The 21,419-nt window shown below is 41.7% G+C and overlaps 1 protein-coding gene across 1 annotated transcript; it reads left to right on the top strand.

Moving 5' to 3' along the window:
• Positions 1-1,003: 1,003 nt before the first annotated feature.
• Positions 1,004-20,314, top strand: LOC119650158 (probable medium-chain specific acyl-CoA dehydrogenase, mitochondrial). Its single transcript, XM_038052705.1, has 4 exons — positions 1,004-1,168; positions 13,714-14,064; positions 14,130-14,781; positions 19,866-20,314. Exons 1-4 carry the CDS (start codon positions 1,151-1,153, stop codon positions 20,099-20,101), a joined length of 1,257 nt encoding a protein of 418 aa, XP_037908633.1. The 5' UTR covers positions 1,004-1,150; the 3' UTR covers positions 20,102-20,314.
• The last annotated feature ends 1,105 nt before the right edge of the window (positions 20,315-21,419 follow it).

Here is a 21,419-nt window from a genome sequence, read left to right as displayed (position 1 = left end):
TCCACCCACCAAAAGTCAAAAACTACTCGGCCTTCGACCTCTTGCCTCTTCCAACCCAGAACCACTTTCTCTCGCCACTACATTTCCTTGAACTCTGTTCAGTTCATGTTGCAGCAACATGCGTCTGCAGATGCGGCAAATCATTCGCCTCTATCAGGATTAATTCGCCCGAATGCATTCAATAATAGGGAATTTGCGGCGAACATTAGGGTAATTGCACATTATGAAATGCATTATTTGAGCAAATTAATTCAGAAAGAGTCGAATGAGATTCCGCTCCCGTCGCGAAGCCGCGGTCACTACAAGTGCTTTCACATCAAACGAAACTAGGATTGTTGCCTAGTTTTAGCATCCTTCAACTTCTCGACCACCTGGAAGCTATTTTTTACGGCATATTTGGTACGATAGCCACCGATAGCGTCGACTTCTTGTAGTAACCATTTCGCAATATTGTAGGTAGGGGAGTTTCCCCTGTTTCGTTCCTATTTTTATGGACCTTGGGTTGTATTCTAAACCTAGGCAAAGAGGACTAAGGTACGCGTAATGCGGCTATGTTTTTGACAAGGTTAACACATTTCCTTAGTGTTTTCTCCACTCTTTTGATTGACTCTGGCAGAGGAGGAAACACGTGTTTGCTACCTTAAAATAAACTGATAAACATAAGCGTCGTCAACTGTTTCTGTTCGAAAATTCTTGAATGACTTTTTCTTCAAAATGAAATGGCTTCCATGGGAAAGTAACTGTATACAATGAGTGTTTTTCATGAAGTTTCACTCTTGTTCAAAATAAACCGCGCTGGTATGAGTTTTTCCCCTAAATTCGACTCACTGACGCCGGTATCATCGAAAACACAAACCAGATGAAGATACCATACTATCTTCTACGACTGCGACTTCTTATTCCCCGCCTTCAACTTTCTCTTTGAATGGTATAAAACCGTAACTGTGTGTGTTCAAAACATTCGTGTCTGTATAGAAAGGGGAGGATAGCGCTGTGAATACATCAATAGAGCCACAGAGCTGTCAGCTAGCAGTGGGCCTGTCGCTCTTCTTGAATTAGCTCGTTTTTAATATAATTTCCGGAATTTTATTTCTAAGTTGAAAGTTTTTTTTATTAATTTTAGAAATTTAAGACAACAGTTATAAACGCAATGGCTCTAATAAATCAGGTGAGTTTAATTTAAAAGGTGAAATTATTTGGGCGTACAAATTGTAGGTCATGAATACGTGGACTTTGGCCCATTAATGCAAAGTCCATCAAAACCATAATCTTATTTATTTTTAACTGAAAAGTGCTTTTGATAACATTTTAGTGATTAGACAGATTCTCTGCGTGTATAATCGAAAAATTGGTGAAAAACTAGATTCTTGCATTCATATACCTGTTATATGTCTTATAAAATGTGAAAATCTATGGTAGGAGGTAATTGCATCTGAATTGAATCTATCGACAATGGTGCATCTAAAGCAGAAAGATACTATTGGACAGATCACGTTTATACGCATTTATATCAATCTTTCACTTCCAATGCAATGGAATTATTATATAAACTTGGACATTTTTCGAGCCCTACGATCTAAAAATAAGACCGGATCAACGTCACACGCAGCTCTTTAAGTATTCGATTGAATTCACCAAAATTTGAATTAAAAAAAAATAATGCATTCCATTATTAGGTTAGACTTTGAAGTGGGCAGGTGTGGTCCACAGTATATTTAGTCAAGGACGCTAAGATTAAATTAGGAAGCTAATTTAGAACTATTGCATGAGTTATCAGCAGTAAATATGCGACAATTTGTAAACACTGAACAAGGAGCAATGAATAGCGAGAATAATTTAACATGATAAGTGCATGGTAGTATAATTGACTTCTGGTGTACAACATACTAATCAATTACTATTTACTGCATAGTATTTAGCATATGTGAAGCACTTAATGCAATGAATTCTTATCGCATTGAAGCGGCATCAGAAATCGAAATGTGGGGGGACTTTAAGCAGATAATTTCCTCCTCGACTTAAGAATGGCTCATATCAAAAAAATATCAAATCTCTAAAAAGTATTTCAGATAAAAAAAGTGTTTTATTCGATAAAAGGCCAGAAAATAACTTTCACTGCATCGGAACTCCGTGATATATCGACCGTCCAAATGTACACATCTAACCCCACAGGGAGAACTTTGAATTCATTATATTACGTCGATGCGATAAGTGGTCAAAGTCGATTTATTTTAATGATAACGAAATCACGTTTATCAAATTATTGATTATAATATTGTAACTAGGATGGTGGCTAGATTGTGACTTCATTTGGTAACATCAATAGTGGTAAATGCCATTCTATGAGCAATTAACATAGGCCATTTTTTATTACAGTTCGCTTATTCTCCAAGTTTTATTTTATTCAAGGAAACAGGGTTTGATTACTCTATCCATATATATTTCATTTCATAATTTTACTGCTACTTTCCAACCGTGAAGTAACTGACTTTGGTGTAGAACTTATGATATTTTTTATTAGCAGTTCAGTGAAATGAACCACATCGTTTATAATAGTTCTGTGCGAAAGTCCTTTTCATTGTTAGTTATTCACTAAAAAATAAGCATTATTCAATTCACTGTTACAATCCCAGAGGCAGAACTAAACAGGAACTACTTCAAATCACGGAGTATTCGATGAAGGGGATGTTATGTTTTTTATTCTATATTATTATAAAATAAGGCGGGAAGCCAGAAGCTTGACGCTTCAGGTATAAAAGGTTTTGTGTTTCCCTATGTGAGGAGCTTAACGCAGTAACCAGCCCAGAACTGAGCGATTTAAATATTTCGGACCAATGCTATCTGCCAATAGAGAACTGCGTAATGAAATCGCTTCACGCATTAACGCAACCTGGATGAAGTGGTATTCCACAACTGGTGTACTTTGTGATCGACGTATCAGCGAACATCTCAAATTTAAAATTTACCGCCATGTCGTCTGTCTGCCGCTCTCTATAGTTCTGAGTACTGGCCGAATATAAAAGACAATGAACGACATCTTGCGGTAATGGAGACGAAGATGTTGCATCGGACTCCTAGCGTGACACGTTTTGATCACATCTGAAATGCACGTCCGGCGTTTTCGATGGTATGGTCACTTAATTCGCGCTAACGAGGATTCACTTGCAAATATTGGTTTGAATATCGAAGTCAAAAGTAAACGACCAAAAGGCCGGCCGAAACAATGGTGATTTGATACGGATGGGGACTTAAAAGCCTCGCGATTACATGCAGATCAGGCATTTGCTAAAATAAAATAAAAACCGATCACGACAAACCAACCTCGCTTGTGAACGGGACAAAATGAGAAGAAAAAGAAGAAGATGTGAGGAGCGTTGCATTGCTCCTTATCTTATTTGTAAGGCTTAGAATGCGATTAATTCGCACGAAATTGATAAGTTTAAACTGCTATAACTTTGACTAAATAGTTGGATTTTCATGGAACTTGGCATTGTATACGAGACTGTCCTCTATGTCGGTGCAAAATTTAGTACACCTAGGATGAACTTAAGGGGAGTTTTTCAGTCAATTTCTAAAAGTTGGTAATATACTATTAGTAATGGGTAATGGGGGTCGGAATGAGACACATCTAAAGACTTGACATAAGTGTTTTACAAAAAACCTTAAAAAGGGTTGCAAATAAGTAGATTCTTCATAAATGCGACTTTAATATTTTACGCGAATGTCAATTATTTTCGCTAATTATAAGGTCAGCATCTTATTTACGTGGCTTTGGAAGCAGCAAATTCGCGCGGAATTGCTAAGTTTGAACTACTATAACTTTGGCGTTAATGGCGACATTTCCATGAAATTTGGCATGTGTATGCAAAATATTGCCCTTTATGCTGGTCCGATATCGAAATGGAACATATTTAGAGGCCTAAATCTCATCTAAGCGCACCTTCTTGATTTTTTTTTCGGATTTTAGGATTGGGTAGTTTCTAAAAATGAGTCCTGTCTCACTTTAATTGTGTACAGTTTGACTCCTTACTCGCGCGCTTTGCAATTCACGTCAAAACTAATATCAAACTTGGGAAGTACTAATTGAGACCTTTAATTTGACACTCCACATGACTATATTCGATGAGAAATTTTTTGTGTGATGATGTTCTCAGAATGTTACCCTATTATATAGAGGTTTTGTAATTTCCTTTCGCGCCTCACTTTCTGTTCCCACCCTTATTGCTACAGCAAATACAGTGCCAGCAGGAAATTAAATCCTTCAGATAATGAGAAACTTACAAAATGTTCTCGCGGTTAACTAGCAATATTCTACGATTATTATGAATGTTTGCTTCCTTCAATTTTCAGTTCTGAATTAAAATTAAACACTATTCCCAGTTTGTGAGTTTCTATTCTATTATGTCCGCCACAGCAACAGCCGTAGGGATGCCGCGAGACACTTATGCTTAGGTAAACACACTTCAGGATACAAATGGGAAGCTAATTAAGAAACTCACCCGGCGCAGGGGTGTTCTTGGCAAATCCGATCGTGGAACTGGCTCGACCTCTCAAAAAAATGATGTCCATATCCCAGGCGGAGATTTATGCCATTTTATTGGTAGCAGAATAACCACGAAAATGGACGATTCGCACCATTCGAATCGCTCCGACAACCTTATCATGGTATGGAGTTGTCATCAGGTGCTGCTGAAACATGGCCGACTAAACGAAACATTCCTGATGTGTGCGCCAGGGCACTCAAATATTGCTGGTAATGAGGAAGCTGACAGACTGGTTTGAAAAGGTTCTAGATCCCCAATAGTGACGCTAGAACCAGCTTTTAGCATCCAGGCATCTACTGGCAAGTCTACTTCGAAGGGGGAAATCGAATGGAGAAATTTCAACTTCTGCCGGCAAATGAAAATCTTTGTGAAGGAACCCGTGGCCCGGCGGCATTTTTGTTGTCCCTTAAGAAGTGGGACCTGAAAACCCTAGTAGAGCTTTTAACGGTACACTGCTCCTTAAAGTACAATACAGAAAAAAATCGGAGTGGTGGTCTCGGCCATATGCAGCTAATGAAAAGAGGAGGAAGAGACGGCCCTGTATTTCATATGCAGCTACCCGGCCTCCTCAGACCTCAGACGACAATCTTTTGCAAGGTTCTCTTCAACGCAGAGTCTGCACCTTTTCTGTCTCTGAAGAATTTTCTCAGATTCGCCAAAGCCTCCGAACGCCGTAGGCGAGAGGCCGATGAATAGGCAATCTCCAGGTATAGAACAATGGGCTTTACACAGGTATGAGTGCTTGGGACTGCGGCTCCCCCTAAACTAACTAAATAAACTCACCGCGGCGTAAAGCACCCGTGTACATTCTCTCGCCTTGTTAGATGCGACATGATCCTGCGTGAACTGCGTGAAGCCTCAGGAAATATTCCAACGTCCTATAAAAGTAAAATAAATATATTTACCAAAGTCTATCATGGGCGAATTATAAACTCACCTGCTCCAAAGCCTGTATAAATGTTGGCATCCATCCACCAACTAGGAGGACATAGCTCTCTCATAGGCATTCGCCATTGTGAATAACATCTAAACACAATTAACACTGTCCTCATTCGAGCCAATGCCAAGCAGCTAATGCAGTATCACGGAGTTGTTTCAAGGCTACTCCTTCCCGAAACATGCCATTTCATTAATTTCGTCATCAAGGTCTGGGTATCAAGCACATTCATACCAAAAGTATGTAAAAAGTCTGCAACATTCACAGTCGGTTCGATTTGATGAAGTCTATTGAATGGTCTGGAACAGCGGCTCAATAGGGCTGCGTCTTACTCTTGTTTGTTTGTTTGTTTAGCGAGGTTCAACATACTATGTGTGGGCCATGAAAATATATGACAGCACCTTCGGGGCTTGATTGACAGTGAGGCATCTACTTCCTTTCCGGTGAAGATTCACTTGTTCACTGCGATAGCAATTGACCTGCATGCCAAGTTCATAACGCAAATCATCGGCTACCTTATTATTCAGGATTATGCTTGAGGTTCTTGAAAAGTCTCCCAAACGCTGCAGAGACATTTCTTGCGTTTGTTCAGCCGACTGCACTTGTGGAGAAAGAAGGATATTAATTCACAAAGCTTCCTATGTTCGGGTTTCTTATCTACAAGAGCAATATCACTTATCAACCTGCGAAACAATCGAAAAATTCATTCTAATTGAAAAATAACCCATCTAACCACTACATTTTGAAAAGTCCCACCTCTCATATATTAACACTAGGAAATGCGAAAGGAGCCCCACTGATGGCTGGTTCCCCTCACGTCATTGGCAATAGTCAATTTCGATGCCTAACATGTCATCTGCTGACCTCCCTGTGAAAAATAAAGCCCCCATCTCTTTGAGAGACTGACGCTCAATCTGTTCAACCATTGCACCATCACCTGATTTGCCCGTATCTTCTTGTATCGATTTTTCAAAAAGACCGCCAAGACGTTAGCTTCTGGGTTCATGAGTCTCAGGGTCGAAGATGATACAGAATGCAGCTGTATTCTCGACGGACGCTTATGTAAATACTACTTTGTGACAATCCAAATGCCATCTTTATGGTTTTATGTTAAGAACAAACTTTATTAAAACCGAAATTTGGTGGACATATGCACTATGAAATCCCACAACAGTTCCCGTGTGTACTATAAAACGATAGAAAGCACATCTCAAACCGCTCAACTATTCAAACGAAGTTAGCAATAATACTTCACAATATTTTCGAATTTTATCAGAAAACGCGTCCTATCGCCCTCTATGGTTCTGAGTGTTGGCCGACTATGAAAGACAATGAACGGCGTCTTGCGCTAATGGAGGCGAAGATATTGCGTTGGACTAGTGGCGTGACACGTTTTTAACACACCCGAAATTAGGATTTCCGCTATCGTTATGGGGTTGCACCGATTGTGGAAAAATTGCGAGAGAAGCGTCTTCGATGGTATGGTCACGTAATTCGCGCTAATGAGAATTCATTTGCCAAGATTGTTCCGAACATCGAAATCGATGGTAAACCACCAAAAGGCAGGCCGAAACAACGGTGGCTTGATACGCTGGATGGGGATTTAAAAGCCTCGATATTGCATCCAGATCAGGCATTCGATAGAGCTAAATGATGAAACCGATTACGACGAGCCGACCCCGCTTATGAACGGAACAAAGGCTGAAGAAAAAGAAGAAAACGTTTCATACTTGAAGCGTTTAATTTTCAGTTTTAGACTTCTCGTCAGCTCCCAGGAATATGCCCCGGTCGCCCATTACCTTCTGCAAAGCTTGCACTCCTCAATGTCAGCCATCCGGGTAAAGTAGCTCCCGTTGTATAGAAAACCCGCCCTTCTGAATGCGTAACATATTCACCACGGCCGTGAATTCGCAAAATTGTAGATTTGAGAAAATAAAATTAAAAGTCTTCAATGTTGAGAATTGAGTATTCCTGAAAGCATACATAGCCTAGACCTCTAAATAACTGTGTTAAATAAAGTTAACTGTATGCAATCGTTTTGTTTCTAAGCCAATTTAATAAAAAAATTATGGGCATACTGGAATTGAAAGCGAGTCATCATCAACGGCGCAACAATCGATATCCGGTCTAGCCTGCTTTAGTAAGGAACTCCAGACACCCCGGTTTTGCGCCGAGGTCAACCAATTTGGTATCTCTAAAAGCTGTGTGCCGTCCTGACCTACGCCATCGATCCATTTCGGGGAAGGTTTGCCTCCTGCTGTCCGGATAGCTCAGTGGTTAGAGCACTAGGCTGTCATACGGAAGGTCGCGGTTCAAATCTCACTGGTGGCAGTGGAATTTGCATCGTGATTTGACGTCGGATACCAGTTGACTCAGCTGTGAATGAGTACCTGAGTCAAATCAGGGTAATAATCTCGGGCGAGCGCAATGCTGACCACATTGCCTCCTAGTGTACCGTTACGGTCTTGAATGAAGTGCTCTAACACACTTCAAGGCCCTGATCCAATATGGATTGTTGTGCCAACGATTATTATTATTATTATTTGCCTCGTCTTCTTTTTCTACCATAGATATTGCCCTTATAGACTTTCCTCCATACGGATTAGGTGACCCATCAACCGCAAACAGGTTGAGCCAGATTTTACCTACAATCAGACGGTCAAGCTGAAATAGGCTTTGTTGGCAGCCAACAACCGTGAGCGGATTTCATCGTCATTGCTAGGAGCAATTTTCAACGGCCTTAAAGTTCTAGTCTCCTATCTTCATTGTTTTTGTTTGACCAGCGCGATTCGATGTTGTTCGTTACTTCGGTTTTGTTTTGGCGCTGACGTTGCCACCATGTACTTCGTCTCATTAATGTACAGCCCAAGATCTCGCGATGATAGCCCCCTGCTCGATTTGTATGAAGGTAGACTGTACATCTCGGGTTGTTCTTCCCATGTCAATATCGTGAGCGTAGCCCAGTAGTTGGGTGGACTCGAAGAGGATGGTGCCTCTTATGAACCGCATTTTGGCAGCTGTCTTCTTGTCCGTAAAAAATGATCCCTTTCAAGTGTTTGCCCTCCCCCCTTTGCATCAAATATGTGAAAATCGAGACCTTTCACTTATTACCCCACATGACTACATATGTTCGATGAAACAAAATTTTAGAGCCCCCCTTTTGCATGTATTAGGACGCCTCTTAAACTCAAGGCAGAGGGGCAAATTTTAATAGGCATAATATAATATTAATTGACGTAAAGACTGGCAGCAGAATTCCAGCCCAGAACCATATTTACAGCGGGGAATCTTATTGGATACATGGAGCATATTAAAAGTCAATGAATCAAACATTTTAAAAGGATACTCAATGCTATCACCTCATTTTTGCACATCAAAGAAGCAGAGGCGCCTATGGTCCTGCCACACCACCTACCCTCGAATAAGTCAAGAATCCACTTAAAAGCTAACAAACAATCAAACATAAAACCACATGTGGAACCATTAAAGACTAGAAGTATGGGGATGGCGAACACACTTCATGAGCTCATAAACACTATGTTATGGCCAAGATTGACATAAAACGTTATTTATTATTTATAAAATTGGCAAACTCTGCTGTTACAAAGTTAAGTCGTTCATGTCCATTAAATTTTCGATGATTTCAAACAGGCACTATGCAAAATATTGTCTAAATTTGAATGGGGGGGGCCCAAGGTGTTCATATTCCACTTCTTAAGGGACAGTGAAAATACCGCTCTAGAGGCCTTGAGTTCTTCCACAAAGGTTTTCGCCTTCAACCAAATACTGGCTACTGGAAGGAGTGTAAGGATAGCTAAGGGAAGCAAAAGAAGAAATATGGCATATTTGGGAATGCATCTCTCGTCATATTATCACTGGACAAGGCGAATGAAATGTTTTACATGTCGCAAAGCGGCGGATAGACCTGCACAAAGTTTGAGTGTTCCTTGGTGCAGCGCATCATATTTAGCATAAAAAGCAAATGGACATTTTGACCGAATCTCAATGCTGTCACTATCTCAGTCCGCCACAATGTCCCACAGCACCGTAAAGTTTCAGCCACTCTGCGAAGGATCAAATTTTTCAATTCGCACTGCGCATTTAAAAAAATTCCAATCGCAGCAGAATAACAGTCTTTTTGCCCTTTTCCAATTACAACATGAAGACGGTTGCACTGATTCTGACTACGCAATGGGAGCTATCTTCGAGCAACTTAATGCCAAGGTGGCCTTAAGGATCGTAATCTATAACGAACTTACGAAGCAGAAGGTTTTCGAGAAATGCTGGGAGCATAATGTTAATGTCTACCAAACATTTTTAGAGTTCAAGCAGGCTTAGGACGACAATAATCCCGCAGCGCACTGCAAAATATCGCTACCATTTGATAGTCTGTTAGTCTGGCTAATAAAATCGACGACGATCGGCACGATAGCTGAACCTCGGGTTGAGAATACGCTAAATGTCCCATATGTCCCTCCAGCAGAGATACAGTAGGGAAGCTGTATCCCCCCCCCCCCCCCTTGTTGACGAAAGAACTTTCGAGCCAGCCTTATCAGTTTTCTCATTGCCAGCGATATTGGAGTGCCCTGCAATCCCTATTAGGAATGTTTCGTTAAGTCAGCCAAGTTTCAGCAGCAATTGGTGGCAACTCCACACCGACTGGCTCAATATAGTTTTGCTATTGAGTGCAAATAACATAGCCCCACTGACGAAATAAATTCGAATGGTGCCACTTTTTTCGTAAACGTTCATCTGCTGTCTGTAAAATACCTGAAATATGGCTATCATTTTGCCGAAAGATGGAATCAGTTCCATAATCGGATTTTGGGAGAACTCCCCTATATCCGATCCGTCTTCCATGGCTGACCCACGACGAAGATTCTTAAATCTGCAAAAACCAAAAAATGGATGGCCATTTATCGATCATTCTTCTCTTTTGGTGATTACGACAGAATATTTTTTCTCAAGCCATATTATCGTCAGGCATCAGAGACTGCCAGATAGATGTAGGACCGTTCAATTGCTCGCCTTCCCACTGGTGGTATACGACCTGTATACGTCGTTAATTGCTTTCCGTTACACTTTCAAATGAATGAGGGTAGATTTAAGATAGCTTTAAGGCCGTTGGTCGGCGCAGTACTAATTGCCCAGTACTACTTAGGCAACCGAGCCTTTCAGTCTGTGCCGACAGCTTCCCGGTGTTCAGTCTCGGTCACCAGACGATGCATGCATTTACCAAAATGGAATTTTTTATGGATGTGTGTTGTGGTGAAACCCCCAGGTCTTGGATAACGCAGTCTTACAGCCCCCGAGTAATCTGCATTGTTTGAAGTCGAAATGCACTCCTAAATATTAGCTTTTTGCGAAAGTTAGATTTCCACTCCAATAAGGTGAGTAGCGTGCAATTGGCCCGCCTAATGTTACTAGTGAACATACCTTGTTCAGTCTTCCTAGCCTTCACCTTGAGTCCGCTACGAAAGCATCAACTGTGGATTATCTGCAGAGTTACATTCAAACGATCACATACTTTTTCCGGAAACTTGCCGATAATTATTAAAACTAGGACGTCAGCAAAAGCTTGGCCAAATATGATTTTGTCCTTCAGGAGCCAGAACCTCTCCCTTCGTCCGACCAATATATGGATCTTTCTCCAATTCAGCATGCGAAGAATCCAAGTGAATATATCGATTCCATACTGTCTTGTTGCATCACAGATCGCGGCGAAAGAATCATAATTGAAGGCACCTTCGATGTTAACAAATGCACTCAAGGCGTATTCCTTTTCAGATACGAGGAGTGCTCTTTTCGCGGATTTACCTTTCTGGTAGACATATTGCCTACAGTGAAGCGGCCTTTTAATGCATTACCGCAAGTATGCTGTTCGCAAGGCAAATGAAGCGTCTCTGTTGAAGTCTTATGATCAGGAGCCATTCCTCAACTCTGCTGCGGACTTAATGTGAAGGTCTCAGTGAGTTGATGATCCTGGGGGTTTAACATGAGTACCTGCCGTGTAGGTATAACCCCACAGTCCCCTTCGAACATGGATTGATTTGGAGACCACAATCAGAGCTCCGCCATGACTGGCACAGTGGTACTGGTTTATACTTAGTACAGGCTTAGCATTCATATCAGTGGATGCAAGGTCTATCTAACACCTCTGCCGCAACTAAGGGGTACGGCAACCGAGTTGTACAGCGCAACTCCACTCTTGAACTCCAAATAACTCTGCCCGCGATGTAGGCATAACCGCAACGACCATGAAACTCCGGCAAAGGGGCCAACCGCAAATAACATATGCTTTCAGAGGGCCATTCCGGTTCACATGGTACCAGATAACCCTCGGTGAGGCTTCGTGGCAAAAGTCACTTCAGATGGATTCCTTGCAGTCCTCATCCATATTACCCTCCTCGAGTACGTGGGAAGACTATGGTATGTACAGTAAGTTACACATTTCTCGTTTAAATCGTTTTATCGGACAAGAAGCAAGTTCAACCTGAACGAAAAAAAGTTCCAAATTAACGACACTGACATTCGTTTCGAACAAAATTGGTAGTAGAAACCATCTGGATTCAGTATGTTAGACGAAGTTCAAAAGTGAATAACGCTCTGAGCACGCGTTCAGAGGTGTCAATCAAACGACATTCACATTCTATAAAGGCGATACCATGGTTGGAGACGTAACGGTGAATCAAAGTTACTTTAAGCGGGTTAATTAATTCTGTCTTTCGTTGTTGCAATAAATGCGATAACCTTTGAGTGGTATGAGCACAACAGAAATAAGCATCGTGAAATGGTTATGTGATAAAGAAGTTATTTATGCTTGAAAATATATTTAATGATGATGAAAACAACACGAATTTTCACAAAGAAACAATGTAAAAACCCCAATCATAGGCCTAAAGTCGAAAGTCTGTGGATCCTCATATTATCGCAACCGCTAGCTGAACAGATTTGTACAGCATTTTGATCGGAAATATAATGTTAGATCAGAAAATTACTGCTAGTTCTGGCAAAAATATTTTGGCCGGTTTTACATCATCTAAAAATTTCAATCATGCGATCAGATATCATAACCATGTTACATGGAGACTTTACACAGGAGATTCAACTCCCAGGACATTTTTTGAAATTTTATGGAGACGGAAAAGTCTTGCGCACGTTCGATCGCGACGGGAGTTGCGCGAGCTAAAGGGCGCATAAGGGCTGGTGTTAGTGCCTTGTATGTAATGCAGCGCATTGCTGTGTGCCCCCGTGATTGCGAGCATGCGTCAGCATCTATCATGAACATAGATATTGCTTCGTACATCCCTCCGGAAACCAAAGGCAGAGCTTCTTCAAAGTTTCATTTCGGGTTAATGTAACGAATCTTAATGGAATGATTGAGCGACTGATGCTACAAAATTCCTCTATGGGACGCTTGCTTAAAGAAAACGCGCAACATTCTCGGCAATAGATCCATGTCTGCTCTCCTAGGAAGTGAGGAGGGAATAAGTAGATGCAACCAAAATCAATATTTGAGATAAAATGAAGGAACACACACAAGAAAACCGTCTAGGCAACATCGACACACCAATACCACTTGTCCGTAACGTATTTTTAAGGTGATTCGCTGAAAATTGTCCATTTCTTTTTAAACCAGCAGTAATTCAGCTCCTGATGGTATAGATGGATGGGAAAGCATTCTAGTTAGCATGGAATGGGATGCCATTTTGTGAGCGGTTCAAGATGGTTCAAGCCACCTAGGATGGTTATCCGGGAGTGTGGGGTCTTTCATAGTCATTAAATTCCAAAGAGTTTTCATTGTTAATCATAGTGAGATTTAGGAAGGGGAATTGTTTACCACACCCTTCATCCATGTTGAAGGTATAATTTTTATGTGGCAAGTTCTACCTGTGCAATATTTGATTGAGTCCTTCTAGTGTTGGGAGGTAATCTTTCCCCTCAAGTCACTTTTCAATGTGTTCCATAAGAAGAACTTCACATATGAACGATAGGAAAGGATTTCCCTGGCGCTCCTGATCTCTTCCGGTAGCACTTCCTTCTAAAGGTGAAATAGTTCCCGTTCATGCAACGTTCGTAAACCTGATTGTCTTTTCTATCTCCTCCATAACCAAGAAAATGAATTGAGTTTTATCAAATCCTCCTCTGAGTAACGTAAGATCCCTTTGATATGTTCTACTATTATTTTCAATTAAACATTCTTAAACGAAATATTACAATACTTCATTCCAGGTATTACGTGGTGCCTTCCGTCGAAATTCCTTAAGATGCTTTTCATCAGCAGCTGCCTCAGCACCAGGATCGCCATGCTTCAGTTTGTCAGATGAACAACGTGAAATGCAAGATGTGGCTAGAAAGTTTGCACGCGAAGAAATTCTACCCAGAGCTGCTCACCACGATAAAACCGGCGAATATCCTTGGGAAATTATCAAGAAAGCATGGGAAGTCGGTCTATTGAACAATCACATTCCCGCCGAAATCGGTGGTGTGGAATTGGACGTTTTGACATCGTGTATTGTTGCTGAAGAATTGGCATATGGATGTACAGGAATCATGACTGCTATCGAAGCTAGTGGGTTAGGGGTAAGTTATTTTCGCATGAATATCCTGGATCTCGTGAAGAAATTTACCATCAATTTATCTTTCAGCAAACCCCAGTTATTCTTTCTGGCAATGAAGCACAAAAGAAAAAGTATTTGGGACGTCTATTAGAAGAACCTCTAGTTGCGGCCTATTGTGTGACTGAACCAGGAGCTGGATCAGATGTGAACGGTATTAGGACACGAGCTGAAAAGAAGGGCGATGAATATATTATCAACGGCCAAAAAATGTGGATCACCAATGGAGGCGTTGCTAACTGGTATTTCCTTCTGGCCCGTACAAATCCAGATCCAAAAGCACCTGCAAGCAAAGCCTTCACAGGATTTATTGTTGAACGGGAAACACCTGGAGTAACTCCCGGTCGTAAAGAACTGAATATGGGTCAAAGGGCATCAGATACAAGAGGAATCACATTCGAGGATGTTCGTGTGCCAAAAGAAAATGTATTGATTGCTGAAGGAGCAGGTTTCAAAATTGCTATGGGAACATTCGACAAGACTCGACCACCTGTAGCAGCTGGTGCTGTTGGTTTGGCACAGAGGTGCTTAGATGAGGCAACAAAATATTCTCTTGAAAGGAAAGCCTTTGGAGTTCCAATTGCTTATCATCAGGCTGTTGCTTTTATGTTGGCTGATATGGCGATTGGTGTAGAGACATCACGGTTGGCGTACTACAGAGCTGCATGGGAAGTCGATCAAGGTAGGGATTTTTAATAGTTAGTTAGTATTCATTCAGACCAGGTGAATTCTTTTTCATGGTCTTTAATCTTTTGGTTGTCATTTCGTTAATCACTACGAGCTTCCCCATAACATCCCTCTAAACCCAGATGACCTTTTGCTTTCGTCAACGGTTTACAATGGATTCCTGGAGTATGAGATCACTCTGCGACCACGATATCGAGCCTGCCCAGAATGGTTGCTTCCTCCTCTCCCTCTTGCGCCCATGTGTTACTGGGTCCTGGCAAACCTGTTGAAAATGATCGTAAATCTATGGTCGTTTAATGTGTATCCGATCCATAAGGCGGCCCTTATATTTTGGGAACTGATATCAGATAGAATACTTATACCTGAAAGGTGACACTGCGATTGTAATAGATATTTTTTTTGGGCAAGTGTAAATCTTCAAGGCTCCAGCCCGGACGGATCAGTGTGTGGGATTTTTACTTACTAAAATCACTCCCGAATTCTCCTCTGCCCCATGGAACTAACATGAGGTATTAAATAACGAGGCGGAGTTGGCTAAGGTTTAGCTAAGTCTCTTTTCTTCTATGCGTGGCGTTCGTAATCGTGCCCTCCTGGCTTCTTCTGCTTTTCGTAATTTACCCATCAATTACTAATCATTGCGATCATGCAGATGATCACGTCCCAATTCTCCAAAGATGGTACCATCATCTGCGCAAAATTTTCCGATGAAAGGATTTCACAAGTTCCTCCTTTCTTCCATGAACCTTGTGCATTGCAAGAATATATGCACTGGGTCCTCCGCGACCACATCGCAGCTTGGATAACCAGGTGAGGCGTCCAATTTAAATATATACAGGCATTGTCGGTATCGTTCATGGCTCGTGAGAAACTGGGTGAGATTATAATTGATCTTCCCACGCTTTTTCTTCCCACTCCTCGATAGTAAGTATCAACCCATGTATCCAACCCCATTTTTTTCAGAGGTCCCATCGCTGTTGGTATCTTTTTATAGATCGTTACTTCCTGATAAAGCAGAGGTGGTCTTGTTGTTATATATGTTCAACATCTCTTCCATCGGTAACTTTCCAGAGATGACAAACGCCACATCATCTAAGACAGTCGTGAAGGCAGAACATACCATTAGGATGGTTCTTCTGTAGACCGAACTCAGTTTATCTACGTTAGACAAAATATGCAACACTGTTCCCCAAACTGTGACTGCAAACAGCAAGATGAAATCACTACCCTGGCTTTAAGCAGTCTCCAAATTTACCGCGGCCTTCTACACTTGGTATCATTCTCACTCTCATCATACTTACTAGACCCATACTCGCGGTGGATGCTTCTTCACAAATACGTACTTTTTCGCAAGTAGGTGCATCTAAAAATTGAGCTTTGCATCTATCATCACTCCCAAATATTTGATAGCTGGCTTGGAAGCGACTACCAATTCTAATGCGAGCGTTATTTTTGTTACGGCACTTGGTGATAAGGATCGCTTCCGTTTTTTTACCTCCGCAAGCGATCTGTAACCACGTGATCTGCTGAGATGAGCGACCTCTGGATCATCCCATCACAATTCTATAGGCGGTGTCCCATGGGTATACATCTGTCTCCGAGCAGAGCTCCTTAAAACATTTCCTCTTGCTCCGATGGATAGTCAGCTTGAGGTTTTCGTGAGTTTCCTTATATGCATGTCCTTTTTGCACCTAATCGATCTTACCCCTCTAAGCAGTTTCTCTGACTCGGTCGCAGGCTGATCGAAGACTGGTCGGTTCACTACTTCACCAGTAGTTGGGTCTTCTATTGAGAAATGTGCATCTCCTTGGCGAGGACGTGTCACATGCCATGTCGATGCACTGTGTCACATGGGGAGCTTTTCTGTGGAGCCGCCAGCCTTAGTAGCTTGGTCTAGCCATCCTTTTATGAAGGTTTGCTCTACCAATGTTTCTGTAGACTAGCCTGATGGCTTTTTCGGCTTTGGATATGCTGTTTTCATGCCGTGTTGCTCTCTTCATAGTTCGAAGGTAATTACCAGATGATCGCTATGGGTGCAGTCCCCGTTACCGTGCCAGGGCATACAGGTTAGGTCTGATATTGAGGCAGCTCTCCCCTTTCCGAAAGGTGTCATTGGCTAGAACTACATATAACTGCGCCAAAGTCTCATAGATTTCAACTCTTTGCGTTGTTTTCTTTGCTTCGCCATTCGGGGGGTCACGGAGGGTCACGCATTAAATTCACCAGAAACAACTTTTGGAATTCATCCCCTTGCTTTAAAACAAGGCTGTCTTACATGTCTTCAAACTGAGGCAATGTGAGACTGAGTGAGGCGTAGCAACTGTACACGTACACAGCGTTCATTTTCGCCCAAACCAAGCCACTGGCCGACTGACTCATGGTGCATTGTATAGTTTAGCAAACGTGCACCCGTATCGCTGCTTCATCGGTCGAATCTGTGATCTATCCGCCACCGTCACTGTTTCTGAGGAGTTGACTTATGATGGCAACTTTCATCTCAAATTCTTAGGCAATAGGCACTCCTTCGTAGTGTGGCCCTTGTCACCACGACCTCTGGATCAATGGATCAGTGTCATTTGTGCATGCTTTCGCGAAGTGTCCAAACATGAGGCACGTGAAGCACCTCTTAATGAAATCTACTCTCTCAGATGCCAGACAACCCATTCTATTTGAAGTTTTCCGGTCTGCGCTGCCTCCATTGGTAATCGCGCTGTGGTCGTGTGAGTAGTGTCTGTAGGCTTTTCTCAAACTCACAACGGATTGTTATTCGAGTTCCTTCAACCTAAATTAATCTTTCAATCCAGTGCAAATTTCTCCTCCCGAATGCTGCTTCGTCGAAATCCCTGCGCTCTATGTAGATTTCATGTTTTTGGGCCTTTGCTGTGACATTCTCCTCAAGTGAGTTCTTAACTTGATTACGAATGCTATCAATTTCGCCCAAGCTGAATTTTTTCAACCCGAACATGAGATCGCCTTCCTGGGTCCTCTGGATTTTACTGACATTTTTGCCTCGATATTTCGGGTCGGGGCCAGCTTTGACCTTTTCTAGTATCTGCCCATAGGAAAGATTGCCCTTTGCGAGGGATAACAATTGTTCCTAGACGAATTCGCACTTGCGCCTTCTTCTTCTCCTTTTTGTTAACGACCTTGGTCCATCTATCATTTTCGTTCCACTTACGTTTCGGTTCGATTGCCGACGCTTGCGATGCCAGGGTGGGCTCTGATAATAAACACTTTATTCGAACATGTGAAACACAGACTAAGCTTCCGTTGTGATAATGGTGGCAGGTTTGTGAATTTTTGCAGCCCCCACCGCCTCGTCATTGGTGGCATATTGTCCCAACACAGAGCCTGCCATCAAGTTAGTTGGGTTTCAACACAAGGGCAACGTATACGCAACTAGATCCACCATACCGCAGTCAGCAGTAGTTTTAGAAGTTGTCTTCTGAATGTGCGAAACAAGAAAGGCGCTGACATCGGCTTCTATCGTTCGATGGTTGCGTCCGCATCTTCTCGCGGAGGTGGGAAAGTTTGACCCCTGAAGCTCAATACGGTTCGCTTCAGGAGCGCAGTTGTCCTTATTATTCTGTTAAGGGAAAGTCTCACCGCGTCCTTAAAGAACTATTGTGCCCCTTAGTTGTTCTTAGCAATGGGGAAACTAGCTTGCTGACAGAGCGGCAGACATTTTGAATAACTCACCGAAGAATATTGATAAGCACTGGGCAGCTACCACAAGTATTCATTTTCCGGTGCAAATGAGGTTGTTGCCACGACCCAAAGGGGGGCCATAAGATTTTGCTAACTGCCAGCACTTTGAAGCGGAATAAGGTGGGAAGGGAACAGAAGGCTCTTATTGCCGTGGCCAATGAAAGCATATGTGACGCACTTGAGCTGCGGTACCGCGGCAAAGCTCGGGAAGTGCAGCGAAGCGTACGCCATAACAAAAAATATTTTTTTTTATACCGCATCACAAACGAACTAAGCGTCCGTAAATCTTGGCAATCTGAGATATTTTCCAATGAGTGGAAGAAGGAAATGAGCATTAAGGTTCCGAAGAAGGGAACCCGTCTTGAGAACGCTAATTGGAGGGATATTTGTTTCCTGGCTGCGTCGCAAAAGTAATAGCTAGAATAATCCTGGAACGCATCTCCAAAGCGAGATTGAGAGATAGAGAGAGGTTGCTCAACACATCAACAGCTTCCGGATCATTTTGGAGCAGGGTGCCGAGTTCAGATCTTCGCTTCACCGGCTCGTCATCGATTTCGAGAAGACTTTCGATAGCGTCGACTGGGAGTGGACCAGAAATACTTTATACAAGAGGAGCATTCGGGAAAAATTATCAGAGTGGCATATTTAGGCGCAAAATCTCACGTACTCCATCAAGGTAAAATCTCAGAATAATTTGAAGCCTAAAGCGGAGTCCTTTCGGATTGTATCTTGTCGCGCCGATGACATCTGTGGTAAAAGTGTCAGTGGATAGGTCATAGTTTATAAAAAAGCACAACTCTAAGCATAAGGTGCTTAAGGAGGTCTCCCAACGGCATGGGCCACCACACCATGAAAGTGCCACAAGAAGACGATTCGTAAATAACCGCACCGAGAGCAAATCCTCCAGGAATTCTCCTAGAACATATGTTCACATGATCAGATGGCCATCCCGATTCCCTTGGTACCAGATAAGAACGCGGCGAGGCTTCATATCAAAAGGTAGTTTAGGTAAGTCTCTTGCAGACTCGGGTCTCATCCCTCTATTCGAGTGAGTGATATCTGATGATCATACAGTAATCTGTCGATTGTTTTGCTCCATATAATTTCAAACGCTCAGGAGCATTGACGTACAGATAGAAACCAAAAGGTAACTTTAGTCGACAGAATCGAATAGGTCGTATACAGCAGAAATTTCTTGGGAAACAATGGGTTCTCGATCATTTTCGAATTAACAATAATTGATAAGACCATTCTCACGTTTTCATTAGTAAATTAGTTATAATATGAATGTATGTAAATCATAAGAAATAAAATCATGTTTACCAAGCAATCTAATTCATACCATTAATAAAATCATTTATTTTTTACTTTCAGGACGACGCAACTCCTTATACGCCTCAATTGCAAAATGCTATGCAGCTGATATTGCTAACAAAATTGCTTCAGATGCTGTCCAAATTTTCGGTGGAAATGGATTCAACTCTGAATATCCAGTTGAGAAATTAATGCGTGACGCTAAGATTTACCAAATCTACGAAGGAACATCGCAAATTCAACGCATGATCATTTCAAGACAACTCCTTGACATGGCAAAACAAGGAGGCAACTAGACAAATTTCGATTTGATTTTAATTTTGAACAATGTATTTGATACGTACCATTACCCTTGTCTTCAACTTGCGCCTATTTTAATCCATATCGCCTCAAGTAACAATCAGGATTTTATAAAATGCAAATAATTTATTGATGTTAATACGACAGGCTCAATTTGTAAAGACAGATTTTTATTTACTTTAATTATCAATTTTTTTTAGTTGAAAGGACTTGTAATAGTTAATATTACTTCAGAATGCGCATGATTAGTCAGTTTTCGAGTGAAAATCATTAATTTTTAAGTGTCCTCTATGCGGAAGGAAATAAAGTATTTTTCTAAGTTTATAGGATGGTTTTTAGTAGGCTGTTACAAGGTGGTAGTTGCTTCCTTATATAAAATATGTAAAACTTCCTAGTAAAATCAGGCCTCAGTCGGCCAAATCAAGTCCAAATTTCGTTTCTGAATTGAGCGAATCATGGATCTGCTTTCCTTTCTCCCACTGTTTTGGAAATTAATGGGCGAAACCGCAAGCCGGTTGGATATTAGCCCAAAGTGGAGAGATTCGTGAACCAAAAACAGTGAGGGAAAGTTTCATCCCAATCGGTCCGGCTCATTATCAACTGGATGGCCCAGTCAGGACTCCCTCACTTCCTAAATAAAATTAAGAACCTACCTATCTACCTCTCTTCCCATACAACTACGATAGTATGACCAGATGGTTGTCCGTCAACCACCCGATTTGGAGGTTCAAGTGAAGATTTCGACCATGAATGTGTTAAGCTATCTGCTGCTACCTGCAACAACGATGAATCAGTCTTTCTAGCTACGTACTCTGCCATAATCCAAACAAAAGGTTAACTCTGAATGTATCAGAGAACTTATGATTGGACTAAAGCAAGTTAATTTGAATCATTAACCACCAATCCGCCAACTATCTCGCACCAATTCGTTTAAGGAAATTCTAGAAAATTGTTGTTCAATTTCCAACCAAAAATTGAACGTGTGAGGTCATACTTCAACTCAAACTAGGTGTAAAGCCAAGAAAAGCAAAATTGTCCACCTATTAGGAGACATGTTATACGCTGCTGCTCCAGTGGAAAAAAGAAGACGAAGGCAAAAGAAAACTAAACAATATATCTTTATTAAATTATCGTTCCTAGTGAAACAAAAGGAACAATCATGATCTCCACTCCAATCGAAATTCGCATTCATCCGGGCCAAAATCGAATAGCTTGACTACATTGTTAAATACAAGTCAGTCAGCAAAAATACCGATTATCGCTGTAATGCTCCAACTCCAGTAACTGACTTCAACGAAGATAAAGCTATCGAAG

This window comes from Hermetia illucens, chromosome 2, assembly GCF_905115235.1.
Source record: "Hermetia illucens chromosome 2, iHerIll2.2.curated.20191125, whole genome shotgun sequence".
In the NCBI taxonomy this organism is placed as follows: Eukaryota; Metazoa; Arthropoda; class Insecta; order Diptera; family Stratiomyidae; genus Hermetia; species Hermetia illucens.
This window is presented reverse-complemented; position numbering and strand designations above follow the sequence as displayed.

What these genes read in the sequence shown, in the direction of transcription:
- LOC119650158 (XM_038052705.1), top strand. An exon ending in TCGAAGCTAGTGGGTTAGGG is followed by an intron (nt 14,065 to 14,129) that starts GTAAGTTATTTT and finishes TTTATCTTTCAG; the next exon opens with CAAACCCCAGTTATTCTTTC. An exon ending in TGCATGGGAAGTCGATCAAG is followed by an intron (nt 14,782 to 19,865) that starts GTAGGGATTTTT and finishes TTTTACTTTCAG; the next exon opens with GACGACGCAACTCCTTATAC.